General features: G+C 42.3%; 2 protein-coding genes across 2 annotated transcripts in view; both read right to left on the minus strand.

Annotated features, from left to right (window-relative positions):
* Positions 1-26388, minus strand: part of LOC149445898 (immunoglobulin lambda-1 light chain-like) — a 537782-nt gene that overhangs the window by 406147 nt on the left and 105247 nt on the right. The window lies entirely within an intron of this gene.
* Positions 10605-26388, minus strand: part of LOC149445900 (uncharacterized) — a 37198-nt gene continuing 21414 nt past the window's right edge. The window contains exon 3 of the mRNA XM_089653164.1: positions 10605-10951. Coding sequence (XP_089509290.1) covers positions 10605-10951 — 347 coding nt within the window. The remainder of the gene's footprint in view (positions 10952-26388) is intronic.

Genomic DNA, 26388 nt, shown 5'->3' on the forward strand with positions numbered 1-26388 from the left:
GAAAGGAAAGCCCGGAGCATGATAAAAGAGGATGAAGTCTGAATGTTTCATACTCACTGATATGCAGCACATTTAAGGTCTGATTCTCTATGTAAATGAGCAGATTATCCATTGGTTGTTTACTGAACCCCTCCCACAAACCTAAAAATGAGAATAAACATCACATCCTGCCAGGAAACATATTTAAGGTGAATTATATAGAACAGAAATGTTGCAAGAAACAAAATTAAAGTGGAACTATAGGCACTTTCAATGATAATGGGAAAGAGGATAAAGAGGGATAATCTCCATAACAATAGTACAGACAGCAATAAAAACTGACAGGTGTTCCAATCCAGCTCCACTCTATCCAAAACTAAAAAGAAAGTTTTGCCTTTAGTTATACTTTAATAAGGGTCTGCAGGTTATAAAATAAAGGTACACATTTAGGGCTCGTGTAGACTTGTGGTTAGGGGGTATTAAAAACACATGGTTGAGATGTGATTTTACTGCCCCTGGTCTGCCTCCCCTTAACCTACAAAGGCAACAAATGGGGATGCTCACATGCTGCAGGGGCAATGCTTTGCACCTCTGCGAAAAAATTATTCCCCTGTCACGTTTGGCAGGCAGTACCGCCACCAAATGTGACCCATTCGAATATAACGCCCTCCAGATTAGTTAGATAAGATGTTTTATTCTTTTTTTAGATATAAACTGAGTAGCAGCCTGGGAATGAGTCAGCCTGGTAGTGAGGTCACCTCAATGCAGGCTGGGGGGCTCTAACAGATCAGGGCTTCTGGAGCCCTCCCACCTTTCCAGAAAGAGAGTGCTTTCTGGAGCAGGGGAGAGGAGGGGAGGAGACCCAGATCTGCATGTTTGAGGGATTTGAGGGACCTTGGCCAATCCCCTGACAGGTGGCTGGGCATGGTGACCAAGGCAACTTATCAGAGAGCCTGGGGAATAGTGAGCAGTGTCAGGTGGAAGATGGATTGAGGAAGGCTGCAGTATGGAGCCTGGGAGGGAGCCCCAGGGTGAGGAGCCTACCTACAGGGAGGTTGCTGGAAAAGAGGATCTCCACTGCCTCAACGTCTCCGGAGGAGGACAGCCTGTGTAGCAGGGAAGGAGCCAGCCCAGCGTAAGGCCTGAAGGCAGCCACCAACCCGCCAAGCTAACAGGAGAGGACAGTGTGAGTACTCTTACACCCCCTGGCCAGATAAGGGGAAAGGGTAGTCAGATGCGGTACCCAACTAGCTTCTCATATGGGACTGTTCTAAGCTAACAGCTCTTGGGCTCCCTTGCTCGGGAATACCCTCAGGCAGCTGGGTGAAGAGAAGGAATCATCTGGGGTCTGAAGAAGTAGATCTAGGAGCTCTTAAAGAAAAGACTGTTGCTAATCCAAATCTTTGTACATAATTGCTAAGGAGCTGTCCTCAAATTCTGCAGTTCCTCGGGCATCCCATATACACCTAGACCTATCCAAGTTTAACTCCTCAATAAAAATCACAAAACCAAGCTCAAGGACTGTTTACTGACTCCAGTGTGCAAAGTGTGAAAATGTGTGTTGCCTGGCTGTGCAGAGCATAGAGGGACCCATTCAAATCCAGCGGCCCTTATGAGGGTAGTGCTACACGAACAAATGGGGGCATCTTGTAAACACCCCGCAACTGCATGCAGTTTCGGTACATTGGTGCGACATTTATACAGATGGCAAGGAGATGTCATATCGCCTCCTCACTGCCTGAAATAAGATTCAAATGCTGATCACTTTTCAGAGGCATGGCAATTTAACTGCACATCTAAACTTAGCCTTGAATTGCTGCAGGAAATAAGCTATATTTTATTTATTCCAGTGTTTTATAAATGAGTCACTATGTACACTAACATGTCACTTTAACTAGACATTTTATTAGCAGGAGTCCTAATGAAATAAGGAATTTTGCTTCCTGGACATGATAGTAATGCAGCAGGCAGCAATGTAATCACAGCATGCAGTGGAGGACATCATATCCAACTTACGTGGAAGTGTCAGATAGCATTTTTTTTTCATACCAATGGTGTGGCTTTAACTTTTATTACATCATAAAAAGGAAGGACATGGAGCAGTGGGGGTACTTTTTACCCCCAAAACATCTTATAATTATTTCTTTCTTCTGTTCTGTAGCTTTGAAATGGTGCCCTCACCTAAACATCTGACACCCTTATTTGAGATCATTTTAGTATATTAACTCAAAATGCAAGTCAGGTTCACTCATCTTTTAATGAACAAATGATGACACTACATGACAATTATAACCACATCTTCCTTCCATGGATGCAAAGTCAGTTTTGTTCTGTTTTTTTTCTCTCTCTTTCTACAGTCAGCAGAACAAGTTCACAGAATCTGTGTTGACCCATGGAGGCTCTGAAATAAGAAAGTCTTCCCTTCACATCAGAGCCCCCCCCCTTACACATTAGGGCCCCTTTTCACATCAGAAGTGCCCCTATATATCAGAGTCCCCTTAAACATCAGAGCCCTCTTACAAATGAAAGTGCCCTTTTACATATCACAGCCCTCCTTACAAACCAGAGTTCTCCCTTACACATCAAAAACCCTCTTACACATCACAGACCCCTCTTGAAAATCAGAGTGCCCTTTACACATCAGAGCTCCTATAACACATCAGAGTCCCCCATTACACATCAAAGTCTCCTTAACACAACAGAACCCTCCTTTTATATCAGAGTCCCCATTACAATTCAGAGCCACCCTTACAAATCAGAGTCCCCCACTTATGCATCAAAGTTCCCCCTTACACATGAGAGACCCCTATTTATTTATCAGAGTGCCCACTTACACATCCAGGTCTACCTTATGCATTACAGCTCCTATTACACATCAGAGCCCCCATTCACATCACTAGTCCCCCCTTACATTAGTAGTGCCATCTTACACATCATGGCCCCCCTTACACATCAGAGTTCTCTTTACATCAGGAGTGCCTCCTTACCCATCAGACTCCCTCCTTACAAATCAGAGTCCTCCCTTACACATCACAGCTTCTCTTATAAACTAGAGCCCCCCTTACATCAGTAGTACCCCCTTGCACATCAGAGTGCCTCTTACACATCAGAGCCCCCCTATACATCAGAGTCCAGGGCTGGATCTAGGGGGGTGCTGGGGTGGGCAGTGCCCACAAAATTTTAGTTGTGCAAGGGGGGATAGGCAGCACTGATGGTGACACTGATAGGTGGCACTGGCGAGGAGACTTTGATAGGTGGCACTGACATTGGTGGCACTGATAGGCAGCACTGATGGGCACTGATTGGAACTAATGGGACTGCACTGATCATCAGGGCACTGATGATCAGTGCCCTGATAATCTGTGTACATGCCCCTGTCACACTTGCTCTGCTTTGTGACAAAAAATTACAACTTCACAGAATTCACCATGCTTCTTACTAAATACCTTGGACTGTCTATTTTCCAAAAAGGGGTCATTTGAGGGGTATAAGTACTGTCCTTGCATTGTAGGGCCCAAGAAATTATACAGGACATCAGTACATCAAAACTGATCAATTTTCAATTATATGTACTATAGTTTGTATCGACAAAATCTATATGCTTCTGTATTATCGATTCAATATAATCAGAACGGATGAATAGGGTACATGTAGAGGAAGTTGGATCAGAAGGAGGGGCCCAAGGTTTTTAGTCTACCTAGGACCCTGTTTGGTCTCAGCCCAGCTCTCCAAAATGCCATTAGATATGTGTTTTTTTTAAAAAGCATATTTGCATATTATGCTTGGTTTACAAGCTTGTTCTGCTCTATACAACGCAGTATGAAATAGTAAAAAACGTTTTTGTTTTTTCTAGTGTTCTATATACTGCTTATACATTTCTGATATACAAACTGTCTTTATTAGATTAAAACACAAATTAATATAGGCATTCTGCCTGTTGCAACCCCTTAAATGTTCTATGGTTATGTGCAAGCATTTTTGGCTTTATTGTGTATTGTCATTGCAGTTTCAAAAACAGTTTACACAGTTTACAAATACATAAAGAAGTGCTGACGTTTCTAACTATACTAGCATTACATGAAACTTCAAGAAAGCATGACTATTGCACCAGAGATAGGCTCATCCACTTCCCCATTACCACCATTACTGTTCTGCACCAACCCCCTTCCCCTTAACCAATTATACTAACAAAAGACATAACACCAATTTTGGAGTAAATGGCCAACATGGCCTTTTATTAACAACTCAAGTTACAATACACCAACCATTCCTTATAACAGAAACCCACATAATTGTTGTTGGTCTTCGAAGGCACCCCAAAACGATCCGAAATGCACCTGCGGACAACCATATACACTAGGCCTCCAGCCGCAACCAACCAGCTCGGAGACAACCATACCGTCCGCAGTGCAGCACCACCACCTTCCAGTTAAACCTTGGTTAACTGGGAATGTCCCCGGGCATCCCATACCACGGATGGGTCCCACACCATTGTTGTTTACCTTCCAAATAAGAACCGCCTCCAAAGACCAACAACCGCCACCAACCATTCCTTATAACAGAAACCCACAGAATTGTGGTTGGTCTTCGAAGGCACCCCAAAACGATCCGAAATGCACCTGCGGACAACCATATACACTAGGCCTCCAGCCGCAACCAACCAGCTCAGAGACAACCATACCGTCCGCAGTGCAGCACCACCACCTTCCAGTTAAACCTTGGTTAACTGGGAATGTCCCCGGGCATCCCATACCACGGATGGGTCCCACACCATTGTTGTTTACCTTCCAAATAAGAACCGCCTCCAAAGACCAACAACCGCCCATGAACCAACATAATCCCCCCCTCTACCTGGAGGGACCCAAAACTCACCCAAACAGGGAGGGCGGGAGGGAAGCTCACACTCTTGCCGTCCAGCTAACTGACTCCCCCTCACAGAACCTCCCATCCTAAGGTGCAGCAAAACCCCACCTACACCAACCTCTACCAATCAGCTACCCCCCACTAACAATAACAAAATCCTCCTGGAGCTACCTTAACCCTTTCTGCTCTTCCTTCCCCCACTCTGGGCCTAGTCATGTATGCCCTGCGCTATTTCTTCTTTCTTTCGCTACGGGCATTTCTTTTCAGTCCTATACAAATCAATGTCTTTTATCCATAAAGTTTGATCATTCTTATGGCTTAAAGCCCAAAACTGTGCTCCCCCCAGTGGCCCCATTCTCTCAATAAGCCCACTCCCTACCTCACCCCAAAGGTATTTTCTTTTCTTTTTTTTTCTTTTCTTTTTTTCAGATGTCTTTTGTCCAGTCATGCTATGCACTGGGTCCTCTATGTTCTTCTTCCAGCAGTGGGTGGCCTGAGATGATGATGCAGACAGCTGTCCTGACATTAAACACTAGATCTGTTGGGTCAAAAAAAAAAAAAAGAGAGAAAACTTTTGTATGATCATGCTGGGTGATTAAAACTGTGAATCAAGAAAAAACATCTAAAAATAATTGTCATCCAATGACAATAATTGTCAAACTGGCTGCAAAAAAGAGCCACTCTGAATAATTCCTATAGTAATTAATCCAGTAGTTGGTCACTATTACAGAATCTGCGTATCCACATTGTTCTATTTATGTGTAATCCTGTTGTTGCAGAACATCATTGTAGATTCTTTAAGCACTGTTCCATTTTTTTTATTGTCTTGGCAATAAAAGTTGTTGTAAAGGATTTTTTTAAAAAAAGTAGTTGGTCACATTGATAAGGCTCACACCCAGTGAGATACTGTAATGATAGATTAATCATATATAAATGTCATATTAGGTTTTTAGGTTTGAACTACAATCAGTGTAAGAAATTATAGAGAAACAATCTTATTTCTATACACAAATGTTTTGCCTTTAATTTCGATTTTAAACTGAATGTATGGTTTTACAAGGTGAGGGTTTACAATCACTTTAATTTGGCTTCAATGAACCAGGAATGAATGTATAGTTAAAGCTGAAAAGAATATTCAGTTATTTTTATTACACTTACAAAATATGATCATGCTTATTGAATAAAGCAATATAACTTACAGTATGTTATTTTTATAATGCCATAACCTAAAACAACCAGTACAACAAGCATACAGCAACTCATCCAACTACAGCCAGACCAATGAAAGTTATATTCTGTAAGGTTGCTACCAGGGGCGGACTGACAACTCATGGGGCCCCCGGGCAATAGGGGATCGTGGGGCCCCTGTGTCCTTGCCCAAACTCAAAAAAGCCTATGAAAAAGGTACCAGGGGCATCTCATGGGGCCCCCTACTGACCCATTTTCCAAATGGTCAGTCCGCCCCTGGTTGCTACACAATAGTTATTCATTACTCATTGCCTAATTAAAAAGTGTGTATGAGAAACAATGAATACAATAAATACATTCAATCTCTGTGAACATTAAACAGCAGGACAATTGATAGACAGGAGATGGCAGCAAAACCCTACACACCCTTGTATTATTTTGTTATAATTTGGCCCAAAATGATAAGACATTATTTATTAGTTTAGCCACTTGGGATCTACCCCCTTCCTGAGCATGCCATTTTTTTGCGATACGTCGCTGCGTTACTTTAACTGACAAGTGCGCAGTTATGCAACGTTGCACCCACAAATAGAGCTTTCTTTCAGTGATATTTGATTGCCTCTGCGGTTTTTTTTTTTGCGCTATAAACAAAAAAAACAACAATTTTGAAAAAAAAAACAATATTGTTGACTTTTTGCTATAAAACATGTCCAGTAAAAAAAAAAATTAGAAAATCAAATTTCGTCATAAATTTAGGCCAAAATGTATTCTGCTGCATGTCTTTGCTGAAAAAAAGTCCCAATATGTGTAAATTAATTGGTTTACGTGAAAGGTATAGCATCTACAAATGGTGGTATATATACTGGAATTGTTTTTCTTTTTTTGAATACTAGTAATGGTGGCGATCAGTGACTTATAGAGAGACTGCAGGATTGTGGCAGGCATTCTGACACTGGAGGGGGGAGAACTAACTACCGTATTTTTCGCTCCATAAGACGCACCTGACCATAAGACGCACCTAGGTTTTAGAGGAGAAAAACAAGAAAAAAAATATTCTGAACCAATGGACTGCAGACACAGTACAGGGGATGACCAGAGACTGCGGACACAGTACAGGAGATAACCAGAGACTGCGGACACAGTACAGGAGATGACCAGAGACTGCGGACACAGTACAGGGGATGAGCAGAGACTGCGGACACAGTACAGAAGATGACCAGAGACTGCGGACACAGTACAGGGATGACCAGAGACTGCGGACACAGTACAGGGGATGACCAGAGACTGCGGACACAGTACAGGGGATGACCAGAGACTGCGGACACAGTACAGGGGATGACCAGAGACTGCGGACACAGTACAGGAGATGACCAGAGACTGCGAACACAGTGCAGGAGATGACCAGAGACTGCAGACAGTACAGGAGATGACCAGAGACTGCAGACAGTACAGGGGATGACCAGAGACTGCGGACACAGTACAGGGGGTGACCAGAGACTGCGGACACAGTACAGGAGATGACCAGAGACTGCGGACACAGTACAGGAGATGACCAGAGACTGCAGACACAGACACAGTACAGGAGATGACCAGAGACTGTAGACATAGTACAGGGAATGACCAGAGACTGCGGACACAGTACAGGAGATGACCAGAGACTGCGGACACAGTACAGGAGATGACCAGAGACTGCGGACATAGTACAGGGAATGACCAGAGACTGTGGACATAGTACAGATGACCAGAGACTGCAGACAGTACAGGGGATGACCAAAGACTGCAGGCAGTAAAGGAGATTACCAGAGACTGCTGACGTTTCGGGAGGGAAGGGGAACGGGTACCTGAATTTGACAGGTACCCGCTCCCACTTCCGCAGAGTTGTCCTTCCTTCTTCTTCTCACGGCGGCTTCTGTGACAGCCGGGTGCCCACTGCGCATGCGTGAGAAGCGCTGCGCTTTGTGAATGGCCCGGAGCCTTCTGGGACCTGTCATGTGTCCTTCTCGCGTATGCGCAGTGGGCTCCCGGCTGTCACAGAAGCCGCCGCGGGAAGACTGCAGCGCTGGAGTGAGGAGCAGGTAAGGTCCTGCAGGAGAGAAGAGCTGAGCAGCCGGCCCGGTATTCTGACATGGTGGCGGCAGAAATACCGGACTGGCCGCTTTACATTCGCTCCATAAGACGCACTGACATTTCCCCCCCTTTTTTGGGGGGAAAAAGTGCGTCTTATGGAGCGAAAAATACGGTAACTGTCACTGGCATCCCCAGTGATACTAATACAGTAATCAGTGCTAATAAAAAGCACTGACACTGTACTAATGACACTGGGCAGGCAGGGGTTAACATCTGGGGCGATCAAAGGGTTAACTGTGTTCTGTGTGTGTTTTACTGTGTAAGCACATTGCTATGCAGAGAAATACAAAGCAGCGTACTGGAGCTGACAAGGAAGAGATCTGTATTGTTTACATACAGACCTCTCCCCTGTCAATGATACTTGGAGATCGCCAGGTGCCGGCAGGGAATCTCTGGCCAGGACCTGGTGATTGACAACTGTAGCCACCAATGGCGGCATGGGTAGGGTGCGCGTGCAAAGTCGCCTAACTGCTTCCCTACCGCCCTATAGCAGAACTACTGCTACAGGGCAGCAGGGCTGTGCAAAATCATATACAGTGGGGCAAAAGAGTATTTAGTCAGCCACCAATTCTGCAAGTTCTCCCACTTAAAAAGATGAGAGAGGCCTGTAATTGGCATCATAGGTAGACCTCAACTATGAGAGACAAAATGAGAAAAAAAAATCCAGACAATCACATTGGCTGATTTGGAAAGAATTTATTTGCAAATTATGGTGGAAAATAAGTATTTGGTCACCTACAAACAAGCAAGATTTCTGGCTCTCACAGACCTGTACCTTCTTCCTTAAGAGGCTCCTCTGTCCTGCACTCATTACCTGTATCAAGGGCACCTGTTTGAACTTGTTATCAGTATAAAAGACACCTGTCCACAACCTCAAACAGTCACACTTCAAACTCCACTATGGTGAAGACCAAAGAGCCGTCGAAGTACACCAGAAACAAAATTGTAGACCTGCACCAGGCTGGGAAGACTGAATCTGCAATAGGCAAGCAGCTTGGTGTGAACAAATCAACTGTGGGAGCAATAATTAGAAAATGGAAGACATACAAGACCACTGATAATCTCCCTCGATCTGGGGCTCCATGCAAGATCTCACCCCGTGGGGTCAAAGTGATCACAAGAACGGTGAGCAAAAATCCCAGGACCACACGGGGGGGACCTAGTGAATGACCTGCAGGGAGCTGGGACCAACGTAACAAAGGCTACCATCAGTAACACACTACGCCGCCAGAGACTCAGATCCTGCAGTGACAGACGTGTCCCCCTGCTTAAGCCAGTACATGTCCGGGCCCGTCTGAAGTTTGCTAGAGAGCATTTGGATGATCCAGAAGAGGATTGGGAGAATGTCATATGGTCAGATGAAACCAAAATAGAACTGTTTGGTAGAAACATAACTCGTCGTGTTTGGAGGAGAGAGAATGCTGAGTTGCATCCAAAGAACACCATACCTACTGTGAAGCATGGGGGTGGCAACATCATGCTTTGGGGCTGTTTCTCCGCAAAGGGACCAGGACGACTGATCCATGTACAGGACAGAATGAATGGGGCCATGTATCGTAATAATTTGAGTACAAACCTCCTTCCATCAGCAAGGGCATTGAAGATGAAACGTGGCTGGGTCTTCCAACATGACAATGATCCCAAACATACCGCCCGGGCAACGAAGGAGTGGCTTCGTAAGAAGCATTTTAAAGTCCTGGAGTGGCCTAGCCAGTCTCCAGATCTGAACCCCATAGAAAACCTTTGGAGGGAGTTGAAAGTCCGTGTTGCCCAGCAACAGCCCCAAAACATCACTGCTCTAGAGGACATCTGCATGGAGGAATGGGCCAACATACCAGCAACAGTGTGTGCCAACCTTGTGAAGACTTACAGGAAACGTTTGACCTCTGTCATTGCCAACAAAGGATATATAACAAAGTATTGAGATGAACTTTTGATATTTATCAAATACTTATTTTCCACCATAATTTGCAAATAAATTCTTTCCAAATCAGCCAATGTGATTGTCTGGATTTTTTTTCTCATTTTGTCTCTCATAGTTGAGGTCTACCTATGATGCCAATTATAAGCCTCTCTCATCTTTTTAAGTGGGAGAACTTGCACAATTGGTGGCTGACTAAATACTTTTTTGCCCCACTGTACATGATTTTGCACAGCCCTGCTGCCCTGTAGCAGTAGTTCTGCTATAGGGCGGTAGGGAAGCAGTTAGGCTACTTCCATAGAACATCAGTAATACTCACAGAATTCCCATATTTGTTTTTAATGTGATCACAAAGCTTTTCATGCTTATTGAAAAAAGCCATATAAAATTGTATTTGATTAACACAGCAACTAATAGAAACCGGTTAAGACTACTTTAACTGCAGTCAGACCAGTAAAGGATATTTTCTGTGAGGTTGATACATATATATTTGAGGAAGGAGAAAGAGGAAGTTGATATCCATGTCTCACTGTGTGTGAATTTGTAGCACTGTGCATGCACTGCCAATCCATAGAGCACAGTAATAATCCCCGTCATCTGCAGCTTGTATATTATCGATAGACAAGACATTTTTGCCTTCTGAGATGGATCCAGTAAAACGAATAGATGTCCATGAAGGTTTTACATTATGATTACTTCCTCCATCGCTACCCATTATAAACTTAGGAACACTCCCAGGTGTCTGATATATCCAGCTTGGCCAGTTACCACCAGCTACAGAGCCATCACTATGTCTGCAGGACAGACGGATGTTGCCACCAAGAGACGCAGTTATTGTGGGTTCCTTGATGACAGTAAATTGAGCCACAGAATCTGCAATAAAAATGAGAGAATGATGATAGGAAAAAATCCTAGTATATGTATATTCAGTAATCTAAATAAAGTATAAAATAAGAATTACAGGAAAAATAAGTGAGGAAAGTGAAGACCGTCCAGAACATGATCAGGATGATGAGGAATCACTTTGACAGAACAGAGTTTAGTTGAATCCTTCTCATTCTCACAGTTATATTCTGTATATAAACCACACCTTTCTATGCAAAGTGTCTCAGATTCATTTGCCAACAGCAGCCTCCACCTACTATATATCTACTGATAAAATCATTACATGTGCTGTAAGGAGACATATCTTTAGACTGGCATCCATTTTGTGTAATGTCTCCATTTCTGGATATGTAAGCAATTAGTTTCCTTCTTTAGTTTTGTTTCTTAACCCCCCTGGCAGTATTCCCGAGTGTAGCTCGGGGTTAACTTTCAGTACCAAAAGCGGTAACCCCAAGCTACACTCAGGATTACCCTGCAGCATTGCTCAGGGATTCCCTGGAGCACTTACCTTGTCCTGCGCTCCCGCGATGTCTCCCCTGCAGCGTCCCCGGCCATCTCCTCCAGCCGATGCCGGCATCCGTCTTCTGGGTTCCATTCCCTGCGAGCGTCGGGACGTACGGGGGACGGAACTGGTGGGAAATTCAAAGATTTTAAAAGTGACATTCACTCAATACACTAAAATCTCATAGTATAACATTACCGTATCAAACCATTTCACATACATTTTGTCCCGAGTGCTTTGTCCTGTGCCCTGCCTGCATTTTTACTGCTCTTTCTGCCTGGAAACTGAGAACCGTCCATGGCGTCCAAAAAGCGTCCCTTTAGGTCAAAAGCGGTTTTAGACCAGCTAGAGAACAGTGATAGAAAATTAGAACTACTTGCAGAATTGAGTGATTATGATTTGTAGGGAAATTTGTCATCAGACACTGAAAACGATTTTGCGACTGAGTTCAGTGATGTGCGAACTTGGCGCTATATTTCAAATTTCAGTGTTTTTGGTTTGATTACATTATTGAACTAAATTTATTATTATTATATTATTATTTTTTATGATTATTTATTATATTATAATTTATGATTTCGTGTTTAAAATTTTATCATACCCGGAATGTTTACTAGACTCTTGTTTGGACAGATTTCAGTGAGTTATTCCTAAGAATTACAGGCCTACAATACAAAAACAACATATTTCCATGCAAAAAAATGTACCGCTTTGAGCACAGAAATACTGACATAATCAGACCGCTAGGGAGGTTAATTGTACTCTCGTTTCTTGACTACTATCATTTCTGTGTAAAATGTTTCACCTTATATGGTACTCCTCGCCATTTGTAGTTTCTGTTCTTTTTACGTATCTATATTGATAAGAGTATAATGTTTCTTTGGTTGTCCTAACTGGAAACACCTATTGAGTTTTTGTATAATATTTCTTGTCTTGTATTAAACTTTCAGAGATATAGCTTTTACACTTTGGTGTCTGGAGCTTTAGTTCTCCCGAATTTGGTGGTAAAAATAATCGAGGACAGGTCGGTCTACAGACAGAAATTGATCCTATCATGTGCTAAATAAAAAATGATGCCTAGTTTTCTCTATAGTTTCATTTAAGTACTGTAAGCACTTTCATTAAATTAAATTAAACTTAATTAAATGTAATTAAATTAAATTAAGTACCTAAAATTTTTGTCTGAGTTAAAAAAGTTTGTATTTTCACTTGAATGATTTTACTTGCTTGTTTTATGTAGAAAAGTAATGTCTAGAAAAATTAAGAAAAAACATTATTCTAGCATTCAATAGGTTATAACAATTTGGGATTCTTTCACACCATCAAAGCTAACACAGCTGCTTGTGTGTGCCGTGAAGTAAACAATGACGATGTGTTGATTACAATACATTGCACTGCTTATTATTTTTAATCATTTTGATAAAATGTCAAAATGACGTTTCATTCACTTTCAGGCATTGCAGCACATTGCGATGCACTGTAAAGAAATGCCAGTAGCGAATAGGGAAGAATGGAAATAGCGCAGGGCATACATGACTAGGCCCAGAGTGGTGTAGGGAACGGAAATGGTTAAAGTTAGCTCTAGGGGGTGGGGAATTGATTGGGGAATTATAGGATTGGCAGATGTGGAGTGTAGGAGGGGTCTGTGGCACCTTAGGGTGGGGGGTTCTGTGTAAGGGGCGTCAGTGGAGCTGGACGTGAGCAAGGACCAGAGCTTCCCTCCCACCCTCCCTGTTTGGTTGGGTATAGGGTCTCGTCCGGGGGCAGGTATGAAGAAAAAAAAAGAAAAAAAAAAAACACAAGTTGGAAAGGGGGTTTTTCTGTTGGTTCGCGGGCGGTTGTTGGTCTTTGGAGACGGTTCTCATCTTGGAAGGTAAAACAATGGTGTGGGACCCCATCCGTGGTATGGGGGGCCCGGTGGATATTCCCAGTTAACCAAGGTTTAACTGGAAGGTGGTGGTGCTGCACTGCGGACGGTATGGTTGTCTCCGAGCTGGTTGGTTGCGGCTGGAGGCCTAGTGTATAGGGTTGTCCGCAGGTGCATTTTGGATCGTTTGTGGGTGCCTTTGAAGACCAACAACAATTCTTTGGTTTCCGTTAAGGAACGGTTGATGTATGTTAAAATGTGAAGTTGTTAATAAAAGGCCATGTTGGCCATTTACTCCAAATGGTGTCATGTTTTTTGTAAAGTTTATTTGGTTAAGGGGGTGGGGAGTGGTATGGATAGGTAATGGTGGAAGTAGGAGTGGACAAGCCTATCTATGGTGCATTAGTCATGTTTTGTAACAGGCTGTAGTGAAAAAAATAGTGTGCATCTAAGGCTATGTTCACACTAGCCTTGTTAGCAAGCGGCAGACAGGCGTTTGGGAAGCTTTTTTACCGTTTCCCAAACGCCTGGAAAAATTCTGCACATTGCAGCACATAGTGCTGTTCAAACAGGAGCGTTAGCGTCGCATTGCGTCGCAGCAAAACGGGCGCTAAGGTCGAGTCAGGAGGAGTTGAAGCCTCCTATTCAAGGTGCCGCTCCGCAAACACTCGGCCGACGTTTGCGGTGCGGTTGCGACGCAGTTGCAAGGCGTTTCTGGAGCGTTAACACCATTCAAACTTCATTATAGGCGTTTGTGGGGTGTTTTTAACACTTGGCAAACGCCTAGCAACTTCCACTAAACTGCGCATGTGGCGTTTGCGGAGCATTAAAAACACTCCACAAACGCCAGACCAACACTTGTCAAACGCTATAGGGGCGTTTGGCAAGAGTTGGAAAAACAGTGAAGTGTGAACGAGCCCTTACTTTCACTGCACACCACTGCAACGTGGTGCTGTAAACGAAACACATAGGGGTTGCTTTACTAAAGGTAAATATACTATGCACTGCAAGTACAGTTGCTTTATATCCTATGGGATGCTCTGAAATGAGGCGACGCTCTGCTGATTTCTTTCATGCAATCATTTGCGAGCAAAAATGCTGTTTTTTTTAATTTTCCTTGCACATTCTCCTCAGATCTAGAGCAACCGCACTTTCAGTGAGCTTCCAAGTACACTTGGAGAGCATTTGCAGTGCACAGCCTATTTACCTTTAGGGCCAGTTCACACTACATACATTTCAGTTGCTTTTTTCTGCATCCAAAACACACAGAAAATAGGTTATATAGTTGTCAATGTCATAGTTCACATCAGGGCTTGCAGTACCAGTGCGTTTCAGTTGCAGGAAAAAAAGTAGAGCAGGCTGCATTTTTTCTGCACAGAATTGCACTGGAACGCGGTAAAACACATTAAAAACACACCGGAATGCACCAAAAAACGCACTGGAACTCACATGTCCCTATTTAAATTGAAGAAAAAAAGAGTGGAAAAATGAACGGGAATGTGTAAAAAATGCACTGGAACATGTCAAAAACGCATAAAAAATGCACCAGAACGCACCAAAAACACATCAATAACTTGCATGAAACAACGGAGCTGGAACACATCTGGACTGCGTTTCTATAGTGTGAACTGGCCCTTAGTAAATCACCCCCATAGCCTTGTTCATGAGATGGGTTGTGTTGGGTAGGGATGCCTATATTTATAGATAATTAAAAATAGGAAGCAGGTAACTTGTATAGCTCCTTTTTGTTACGCGATAAAGGGTAAAAACCTCTGTCTTTTTTTTTTTACTGTCCTTGTCAAGGTTTCCAAACTTTCTGTATCATAGACCACACAGGATGAAAGGAAAAATTTGATTCAACATTCTATCCAAATGTACAGAAAGGCTCAAAATGTAGTTTTTGAAGAAAGAGAACATGGAAATACAGGCGGTTCCCGAGTTACAAACAAGATAGGTTTTATAGACTTGTTGTTAAGTTGAATTTGTATGTAAGTGTGAGTGTATCTCCAGCCAGAAAAAAAATCGTTTTTATGCTTTTTGGATAGCATAGGGAAGGGTTACAACTCATGTAATGTTTGTTTTGCTGTCTGTGCCCCCCTTCAGAAGATTTCACCTCCCTTTCTCTCTCTGTGACAATTGGATTTTGAAGATTTTGGGTTGTTGTGGAAACAAGGATTGGTGACGAAGCTTCACTGCAGACACCTTTTCCCCATGATGATTCTTACAGGAGTGAATTTCCCTTCCTAGTGGTAGATTTCTTCCCACTTCCTGTTGTCTCCCTCTGTTTGTAAGTATGAGTCGTACGTAAGATGCATGTAACTTGGGGACTGCCTGTAGTGGACAGGACCTGAGAACTGCAACATAAAAATCTAAAATATTAGTTGATAATTGGAATAATGAGTACCGTCGACTGGTAGTGCTGAAGGATGAATGGCAGACACTGACTGCCAGTGTAAGTGGGACACAGATTGCCAATACAAGGGGGACACATACACTGACTGCCAATGTAAGGAGGACACAGAAACTGACTGCCAATGTAAGGAGGGTACAGACACTGACTGCCAATGTAATGGGGGGTACAGATACTGACTACCAATGTAATGGGGGGTACAGATACTGACTGCCAATGTAATGGGGGGTACAGATACTGAGTGCCAATGTAAGGGGGATACAGAAACTGACTGACAACTGTAAGGGAGACACAGACACTGACTGCCAATGTAAGGGGGACACAGACACTGGCTGCCAATGTAAGGGGGGCACTGACTGCCAATGTAAGGAAGACACACCAACTGCCAATGTAAGTGGGACACTGACTGCCAATGTAAGGGGGGCACAGAAACTGGCTGCTAATGTAAGGGGGGCACAGACACTGGCTGCTAATGTAAGGGGGATGCTGACTGCCAATGTAAGGGAGACACACTGACCACCAATGTAAGTGGGACACTGACTGCCAATGTTAGGAGGGTACAGACACTGACTGTCAACTGTAAGGGAGACATAGACACTGACTGCCAATGTGAGAGGGCACAGACACTGACTGCCAATATAAGGAGGGCAAAGACACTCACTGCCACTGTAAGGGAACAGAGACACTGACTGCCAATGTAATTGGGGTACAGACACTGACTGCCAATGTAATTGGGGTACAGACACTGACTGCCAATGTAATGGGGGGCACAGATACTGATTGCCAATATAAGGGGGAACAGACACTGACCGCCAATATAAGGGGAATACAGACACTGACCGCCAATATAAGGGGAATACAGACACTGACCACCAATATAAGGGGGACACAGACACTGACGCTGCCAATGTAAGGAAGGGGGCACAGACACTGATTGCCAGTATCACTGGGGGGCACAGACACTGACTGCCAATTACTTTTTTCCTCCCATTGGCCTCCTTTACAGGGTATTTTTACCCCCTGATGACCACTGACATGGAGCATTTTCCTCCTTCTGACCAGCACTATGACACATACTACTGAGTGTTGCACTCTGTACATTGTATTGTGCTTATCAAAGTGCTTACTGTTGTACATTACAGACTCCTGACCAAAGTGCTTATTGTTGTACATTACATACTCCTGACCAGAGTGCTTATTGTTGTACATTACATACTCCTGACCAAAGAGCTTACTGCTGTACATTACATACTCCTGACCAAAGAGCTTACTGCTGTACATTACATACTCCTGATCAAAGTGCTTATTGTTGTACATTGCAGACTCCTGACCAAAGTGCTTACTGTTGTACATTACATACTCCTGACCAAAGTGCTTATTGTTGTACATTACAGACTCCTGACCAAAGTGCTTACTGTTGTACATTACATACTCCTGATCAAAGTGCTTATTGTTGTACATTGCAGACTCCTGACCAAAGTACTTACTGTTGTACATTACATACTCCTGACCAAAGTGCTTATTGTTGTACATTACATACTCCTGACCAAAGTGCTTATTGTTGTACATTACATACTCCTGATCAAAGTGCTTACTGTTGTACATTACAGACTCCTGACCAAAGTGCTTACTGTTGTACATTACTTACTCCTGACCAAAGTGCTTACTGCTGTACATTACATACTCCTGACCAAAGTGCTTCTTGGCTTGTTGCCAAGTAGTTTCTGACTTTTTTGTTTATATTCTGTTTTGTTTTCTAACTGGTTGCCGACCAGCCACAGTGTTTTTACTGAGACAGGGCAGCACCGCTGCACAGAACGCCATTTTTAAACGTCGGGCTGCAAAACGGGTAGGGGGCATGCGCGAGGCGCGTGCCCGCCCTACCCGTCCCGCTGATTGCGGCAGCAGGTGTCAATCACTGGGTCCTGGCCGGTCATTACCCGCAGGGTCCCGGCGATTACTGGCAATTACTGACAGGGAGCAGGGCTGCAGTGTTTACACTGCAGCTCTGCTATCTGTCAGTTCTGAACACGCTGATCCTGAGAGAAGAGCTTATCTCTCGGGATCAGCGTGTTCCTGTGAAGTACACACCCCCGCCCCCTAGTAAAACACTCCCCTCACACAGTTAACCCTTTCATTACCTAAAAAATGTTAACCCCTTCCTCCCCAGTGCCATTAATACAGTGTCAGTGTTTTTTTTTTTGCACTCATCACTGTATTGGTGTCACTGGGGATGTCAGTGACTCCAAGTCAGTTCCCCTCCAGTGTCAAAATGTCCGCCACAGTCCCGCCATAAGTTGCTGATCACTGTCATAAATCGCTGATCACCGCCATAAGTCGCTGATCGCCGCCATTATTAGTATAATAAGAAAGAAAAATCCCAGTATCTTTCCCGCCATTTGTAGACGCTATAACTTTCACGTAAACCAATTAATTTACACGTATTGGGATTTTTTTTAGCAAGGACATGTCGCAGAATACATTTTGGCAGAAATTTATGACTAAATTTGATTTTTACATTTTTTTACTGAACATGTTTTATAGCAAAAAGTCCAAAATATTGTTTTTTTTCTCAAAATTGTCAGCCTTTTTTTTTATAGCGCAAAAAATAAAAACCGCACAGGCGATCAAATACCATCGAAAGAAAGCTCAATTTGTGGGAAAAAAAGGATGTAAATTTAATTTGGGTGCAGTGTTGCATGACCGCACAATTGTCAGTTATAGTAACACAGCGCCGTAACACAAACCGCTTCTGTAACCGCTTTCTGACCGCCCTATAGCAGAAATACTGCCACAGGGCGGCATGGGTGCGCAAAATCACACATACAGTATATATACGTGATTCGCGCTCCTGTGGTTTTCTCGCCCCTCCCAGATAGCGTCAGATTGCCCGTCAGTACACCAGTCATCACATTTAACCCCTTGATTGCCAGGAGCACGCTCATGCACAATAAACCTCCATTGCTAGTATAGTGTCTGAATAGGTCAATATCTTTGATCAGATCAGCACTATACCAGCGTTCACATTAGTATAGAGTCCCCAAAAACGAGTTAGCGGAATCAGCCCTGTCACCTGCCAGCACCTGCGTTTAACCCCTAGGCTTACCCCCCCCCACCCCCCTTCTCTCCCAGCAAGTGCAATGTCAGTAGGTCACTGTCACTTGATACATTGCACACAAAACCGCAGTGTTCGCAGAATCAGGCCTAATCTCTGTTAGCACTTGTCGGTAAATTTTGATGACTCTCATATGCAGCAGAGTGCCAGTATAGTGCCGCTCTACCTTTTGGTGAACTGGCGAGTACCAGCGGTCTAGTACATCCTGGTCTTTCACATACCTCCTTGATTTTTGGAGCTGTTTTTCACGGAATATCTGTATGCGTTGATTGTGGATCAAAGCAATTTATGTCAAAAACAATTTATCACCGCCAACCCAAATTCAAACCTTGCCAGACCAGTCGCATGGAAACTCATTACGGTTTTCGAATTTACATTTTTTTTGGGCCTAACCCTCAACATGGGCATTACTAGAAGAAATGAATTGCGATTGTATTGGTCCGCAGACCCGATTCATCATATGCCCATGTTCCCTGCTGCCATGGCCAGGCATAGATATGAGAGTATAATGTGTTTTATGCATTTCTATGACAATACACTCTGTCATCCTCGGGGTAAACCTGAATTTGACCGGCTCCACGAAATTCAGCCCCTCGCAAATCACCTTAATCAAAAATTTGCAGATGTCTATACTCCCCAGCAAAACATCTGCATTGATGAGTCCCTCATTAATATTTCTGGCCGCCTTTCATTCAAACAATTTCTCCCCTGCAAGCGTGACAGATATGGGGTCAAGATGTAGAAGACCTGTATGAGGGCAACAGGCTATACTTATAAGTTTTGGATTTATGAGGGAAAAGATAGTCACGTGGAGCCCCCCAGATGCCCAGACTACATGGGGAGCAATGGCAAGATAGTTTGGGACTTGGTGTCATCCTTTTTCCATATGGGGTACCACTTATACGTGGACAATTTTTATTCAAGCGTGCAACTATTTAGACATTTATTCAATCTTGGAACTGGCGCTTGTGGCAAAGTGTGACCTAATGTGTGCCCACCATTAGAAGTGGGTGGATGCAGGGAGGTATATTCTAATGGTGGCCATACCACACACTTTTTCTGGCAGAGATTTCTGCTCATTTTTTCATTCAGTCCACAGGCTGCATACAAAAAAAAAAAGAACATAGTATATATACCCAACAAGGACCAGCGATGTACTGGTACATCACTGGATTTGAATGGTTATACCAGGATGATGCCTACAGCTGCAGGCATCATCCTGGTATCATTTTTTTCAGCCGGCGATCGGCTTTCATGTAAAAGCAATCCTAGTACTCTTCGCTCCTCACAAGACCTCCTACTTTCTAGCTCCCTGGTCTCCTCCTCCCACGCCCGACTGCAGGACTTCTCCAGGACTTCCCCCATCCTCTGGAACTCACTACCCCAATCCATCAGACTGTCACCCACCCTCCTCACCTTAGACGCACCCTGAAAACCCATCTCTTCAGGGAAGCCTATCCCACCCTCACCTAACAACCGATCTCCTCCACTCCTCCTACCACTCCATGCCCCACAGCCACTTCCTCCTGTACCACTATCCCCTCCCTCCTAGATTGTAAGCTTGAAAGAGCAGGGCCCTCGAACCCCTCGTGTATTGTTCTGTTACTGTATTGTCTCATGTACTGTCCCCCACTATAATATACAGCGCTGAGCAAACCTTTTGGCGCTATATAAATACTGTATAATAATAATAATAGTGGCTAATTAGCTGCAGGATTGCTTTTACAAGCAGCGGGAGATGATGCCCCCCCCCCTCCCCCGCTGCCTTCGACTGCCTTCTCAGGCAGTCTCGTGCCATCGGGGGAACCTGAGAATGCAGCCGGTGTTTTAACCAGCTGATCATAGAGCTGATTGGAGACCAGAGTGGTGCCAATCATCTCTATAGTCTAAGAATTCAGCAGCTACAAGCATTTCATCACTTCAGTTTCGCAGGATATAAACAGCGCCATTTGTAAATTGGGAAAGCATCTGATCACACCGATTTTGGTTTGATTAGATAATGTAAGGGCAGAGGAGAGATCTAGAGTCTGATAGACCCCAGATTTCTCAAAAAAGAATATATGACAATGCCCATTGAAGGGGATATTTGCATTCCCTGTGATAGCATTAAAAGTGATAAAAAAAAATGAAAGGTACAATGTAAAAATAATAAAAGAAAATCAAAATAACTAAAAAAAAAAAAAAAATTGCCCCTCCCATGCGCGCACACCTGTGTGCACAAGCCTTGACCCTGTGCTGGTATGTAAACAGCGGTTGCACCATGCATGTGAGGTATTGCCATGAACAGCAGATCAAGGGCAGTAATTCTGACACTAGACCTCCTCTGTAAATCTAAAATGGTAGCTTTTAAAGGCTTTTAAAGCATTGCCTATGGATATTAAAAATGTTTGCAGTTTGTTGCCATTGCACGGGGCATGCGCAGTTTTAAAGCATGTCATGTTTCGTATCTATTTACTCGGCATACCATTATCTTTTGTATTTTACCAAATAATTCACCAATATATTGTGTTTTTCTGCATTAAAATTAAAAAAAGTGTATTTTTTAAAAATAATTTGCTTTTGAAAAATCGCTGCGCGAGTACTATGTGCCATAAAAAATTGTAGTACCCACCATTTTATTAACTAGGGTGTCTGCTTTAAAAAAAATATATAATGTTTGGGGGTTTAAATTAATTTCCTAGCAAAAAATACAGATTTTTTTCATGTGAACAAAAAGTGTCAGAAAAGGCTTGGTCTTCAGGTGGTTAGAAGAGTGAGTGATGTGTGGCATAAACTTCTAATGCTGGGCATAGAATGCCCCCACCCCCCAAAACGACCCCTTTTTGGAAAGTAGACACCCCAAACTATTTGCTGAGAGGCATGTTGAATCAATAGAAGAATTTATTTTTTTACCACAAGTTTTTAGAAAATGACAAAAATTGTCACTTAAATGATTTACTGCTCACACATGCCATGGGTATATGTGGAATTACTCCCCAAAATACATTCTGCTTCTTCTCCCGAGTATGGGGGTACCACATGTGAGAGACATTTTGGCAGTCTAGCCAAGTACAGGACCCCAAAATCCAATAAGCACCTTCAGGCTTTTAAAGCTCTTTATTTCCTCATTACACTTCCAGACTACCTATCACAGTTTCGGAGGCCCTGAAATGCCAGGATAGCACCTAACCCCCCCCAAATGACCCCTTTTTGGAAAGTAGACACCTCAAGGAATTTGATAAGAAGCACTGTTAGTATTTTGCAGATCTCATTTGTTTCCACAAGTTTTTGGAAAATGAAGAAAAAAACAAAAACATATTTTTTCTATTTTTTTTTATATTTCAAAACCTTGTGAGAAAAAATGAGATCTGCAAAATACTCACCATGCCTCTTATTAACCACTTCCCGTCCGGCCGTTGTATATAAACGGCTGGACGGTGGCACTGCAGGGTCGGGTGGCCGTCTATAAACGGCCTCCCCGCACCCTGCTTGTGCGCGCTCCCTGGGAGCGCGCAGCACCGCAATCCGGTGCCCGCTGTGTCCTCCGGACACAGTGAAACACCGATCGTCGGACAGGACCTCTGTACGAGGTCCCGATCATGTGATCACTGATTGGCCAATCAGTGATCACATGCAAAGTAGTAAGCAAGATGTCACTACTTTTGGGGGGTCGGTGACATCATTGCTTACTACGTGTGAAATCTGTGAATGATCACAGAGGTCACATGGTACAAGGCTATTCACAACTCACTCAGTACTTCTCAATGAGTGCAAGAATGCACACAGAGAGAAAGAGAAATGATTGCTTTTACATCCTATATGGGTGTAAAAGCAATCAGTGTAAAAAAAAAAAAAATCTTCATCACCCCCCACAAGTAGTACAGTGTCACCATGGTGACACTGTACTGCTAGGGTGACAGTATGTAAAAAAAAAAATAAAAAATAAAAAATAATAATATAAAAAAATAAAATAAAAATGTAAAAAAAAATGTTTAAAAATTATAATTTTTGCTTATAAACTAATTTGAATTTTTTTTTTTACTAAAAAGATAACGTAATAAATTTTGGCTAAGATTTATGATGAAATATTATTTATTTGCAAAATTTTATAAAAAAAACACTTTTTTTCAAAATTTTTGGACATTTCATTTACATAGCAAAAAAAATACAAATCCCAGTGGTGAATAAATACCACCAAAATAAAGCTTTATCTGTCTCAAAAAAATGGTAAAAAATTCATTTGGGTACAGTGTTGCATGACCGCGCAATTGTCATTCAAAGTGTGATAGCGCCAAAAGCTGAAAATTGCCCTGGTCAGGAAGGGGGTAAAAGTGTCCAGTCTGGAAGTGGTTAAATTCCCTGAGGTGTCTACATTTGGGGGGTCGGTGCTATACTGGCATGTCAGCGCCTTCGAAACTGTGATAGGTAGTGAGGAAGTGTAATGAGGAAGTTATGCACCTTCAGGCTTTCAAAGTGGTCATTGGATTTCAGGCTCCTGTATGTGGCTAGGCTCCCAAAACGTCTCACACACGTGGTATCCTCATACTCGGTAGAAGTAGCAGAATGTATTTTGGGGTGTAATTCCACATATACCCATGGCTTGTGGGATAAATAAATCATTTAAATGACAACTTTGTGTAAAAAAAAAAGTTTTTTTTCATTTTCTAGAAACTTGGTGAAAAAAAATAAATCTTCCATGGACTCAATATACCTCTCAGCAGATAGCTTAGGGTGTCTACTTTCCGAAAAGTGGTTATTTGAGGGTGTTTGTACTATCCTGGTATTTTAGCACAAAGCAATAAATATACACTTACTGGGATTTTTGTAAATAAAAACATGTAGCAGAATACATTTTGGCCTAAATTTATGACGAAATTTTAGTTTTTTGGGATATTTTTTATGACCGAAATGAGAAAATATAGTTTTTAAAAAAAAAAAAAATTTTTTTTTTCTTCAAAATTTTTCTGGTTATAGTGCCAAAAATAAAAAGCACACAGGTGATCAAATACCACCAAAAGAAAGCTCTATTTGTGTGAAAAAAAGGACATAAATTTTATTTATGTACTGTATTGCATGACCGCACAATTGTCAGTTAAACTAGTGCAGCGCTGTATAGCAAAAAAATGTAGAAAATTTCAGTATCTATACCATAGTTTGTAAACGCTATAACTTTCACACAAAGCAATCAATATACACTTATTGGGATTTTTTTTTACCAAAAACATGTAGCAGAATACATTTTGGCCTAAATTTATAACTAACTTTGAGTTTACTATATTTTTTATAGCTGAAAGTAAAAAATATTGTTTTTCTTCAAAATTTTTGGTCTTTTTTTGTTTATAGCTTGAAAAATAAAAAGCGCACAGGTGATCAAATACCACCGAAAGAAAGCTCTATTTGTGTGAAAAAAAGGATGTAAATTTTGTTTGGGTGCAGCATTGCATGACCGCGCAATTATCAGTAGCAAAAAGAGGCCTGGTCAGGAAGGGGGGTAAATCCTCAGGAGGGCAAGTAGTTAAAGGCAATCCTTTAGACTTATGTGTACCTGTGGAACTCTCATTTGTGGTACAGAAGTTAAGGAGTATTTTGTGGGTGCAAGGACTGCAGCATGTGTGCGCACTGTGTACTGTGCGTTGGCTTAGACTATACTTTTCCCATGTTCCTTTAGGCCAATCTTAATATCCCACTACATTTAGGGCTCTTGTTTTCTGGCACAATAATTGAAATATAATTGAAGGAATTTTTATTTTTAGTTTTGGATGGAGTGGAGAGGGATTAGTACACCTCTCAGGTTTTTATTGATGCCTGTGCCCGGTTATGAAGATTCACCCTCTCCATATGTACTGGTGTCCACTAACACCAAAAGTGGAAGTAAAAGAAAACCCCAAAATTTGAGTGATTACAAGTACAGGAACAGAGGTGAAAAAAATGTTTTAAAGACCTTCATGACTACCAGGGCTCTCTTAGCTTTAGAGGGATTTCCTCTCACTTTTTGTTGTGACTATATGGCAGGAAGTTTTTGACATGTTTTGCAAAGAGCCGTTACAGTATAGTAAATGCAGGACATTGCAATGGACATTTGATGAAAATGTCCTAAAATATATGCAAAACGTTTATAAATATTCTGCTGGGCCAATTCTGACATTTCTGTCAAACATGTAAAAGTGTGCTTTTTTTTTGCTAGAAAATTACCTAGAATCCCAAACATTATATATTTTTAAAGCAAAGGCTCTAGAAAATAAAATGGTGGATGTTACAGTTTTTTATGTCACTTTAATTAATTTTAGCGAACACAAACATAATACGATACCCATTTTTTTGTTAAAATATAAAAGAATATATTACCCCAAGTAAATAGATACATGACATGAAACATGTCTCTCTTTAAAATTGCACATACCCGTGGAACGGCAACAAACTATGGTACATTAAATTATCCATAGGTTACTAAACCCAGGACCCTTCATTTACTATATCGGATCTCCCACAGTACACTGAATATGGAAATACAATTGTTTTAATAAAGAAAAACTGCTATAAATCAGCAATATATAGCAGTCTTATGACTTCTATCAGTGTCCAGCGGAGCACATATTAAATATTGTTGGAGGAGTTTTCATTCTGCTCTAGGAGGATGCAGAACCCCTGATCTCTGTCTGGTCAGTGCTGATTGGCCCTGTGCTGATCACATGCACTCTCCCAAGAAAAAGAAATTAATAAAAAAAACTTCTCTAGCAATACACACCAAACTGAGCATGTGCAGAGTGACTCCACATGATATGTCTTATCAGGAGATAAGAGGGGGTCACTGGAAGAAGGGGAGGATTGGAGAAGACAGGATCAAACATACTTTTTACACAATGTGGAGGATTAATCCCTTAGATTGCACAGCGAGTATAACAAGCATGGTCTACTGCATATACAGACTGATTTTACTGTTGTGGGTTTAATAACACTTTAAAAGTCTTTGCAGGTTACCAGGATAGAGTTACACAGGAGGTCTGGTGCTAGAATTGTTGTTCTTGCTCTGATGTTAGCGGCGACACCACATATGTGTGGTGTAATCACCGTTGACATATTCATGCGGGACCGACATGCTTGTCTGACTTTGCACATGAGCACGGGGGGGGGGGGGGGGGTACTCTACTAAAAAGGGGATCACTGGCTGAAAATTTGGAGCTGCAGGCATCATCCAAGTATAGAACCAAAAAATTAAAAATAAACAATAAAAAATAAAAGAGGCAATAGTGAGGGATATCTCCTCATACGTAGAGGGTAAGACTCGCTGACTCACCAGTTTACACCTAAGATGGATCACGTGACTGGAAACCTACTCATATACAACTAGAGATAGGATGTCTCACACAAAAGCAGCCACAGAATGAGAAACCAAGAAGAATAATATTGCAAAATTACAAAAAGTTTATTAATTAACAATTCCAAAACACTGGAAAATTTGCCTCCCCCCATCACCACTTAAAATCATGACAACGTTTTATGAAGAACCTGGCCAGGTGCCACGGTACACACACAGATTATCATACACATTGCA

Source organism: Staurois parvus, unplaced genomic scaffold (genome assembly GCF_062004578.1).
Source record: "Staurois parvus isolate SC_StPar_1 unplaced genomic scaffold, SC_StPar_1.0 ptg000704l, whole genome shotgun sequence".
In the NCBI taxonomy this organism is placed as follows: Eukaryota; Metazoa; Chordata; class Amphibia; order Anura; family Ranidae; genus Staurois; species Staurois parvus.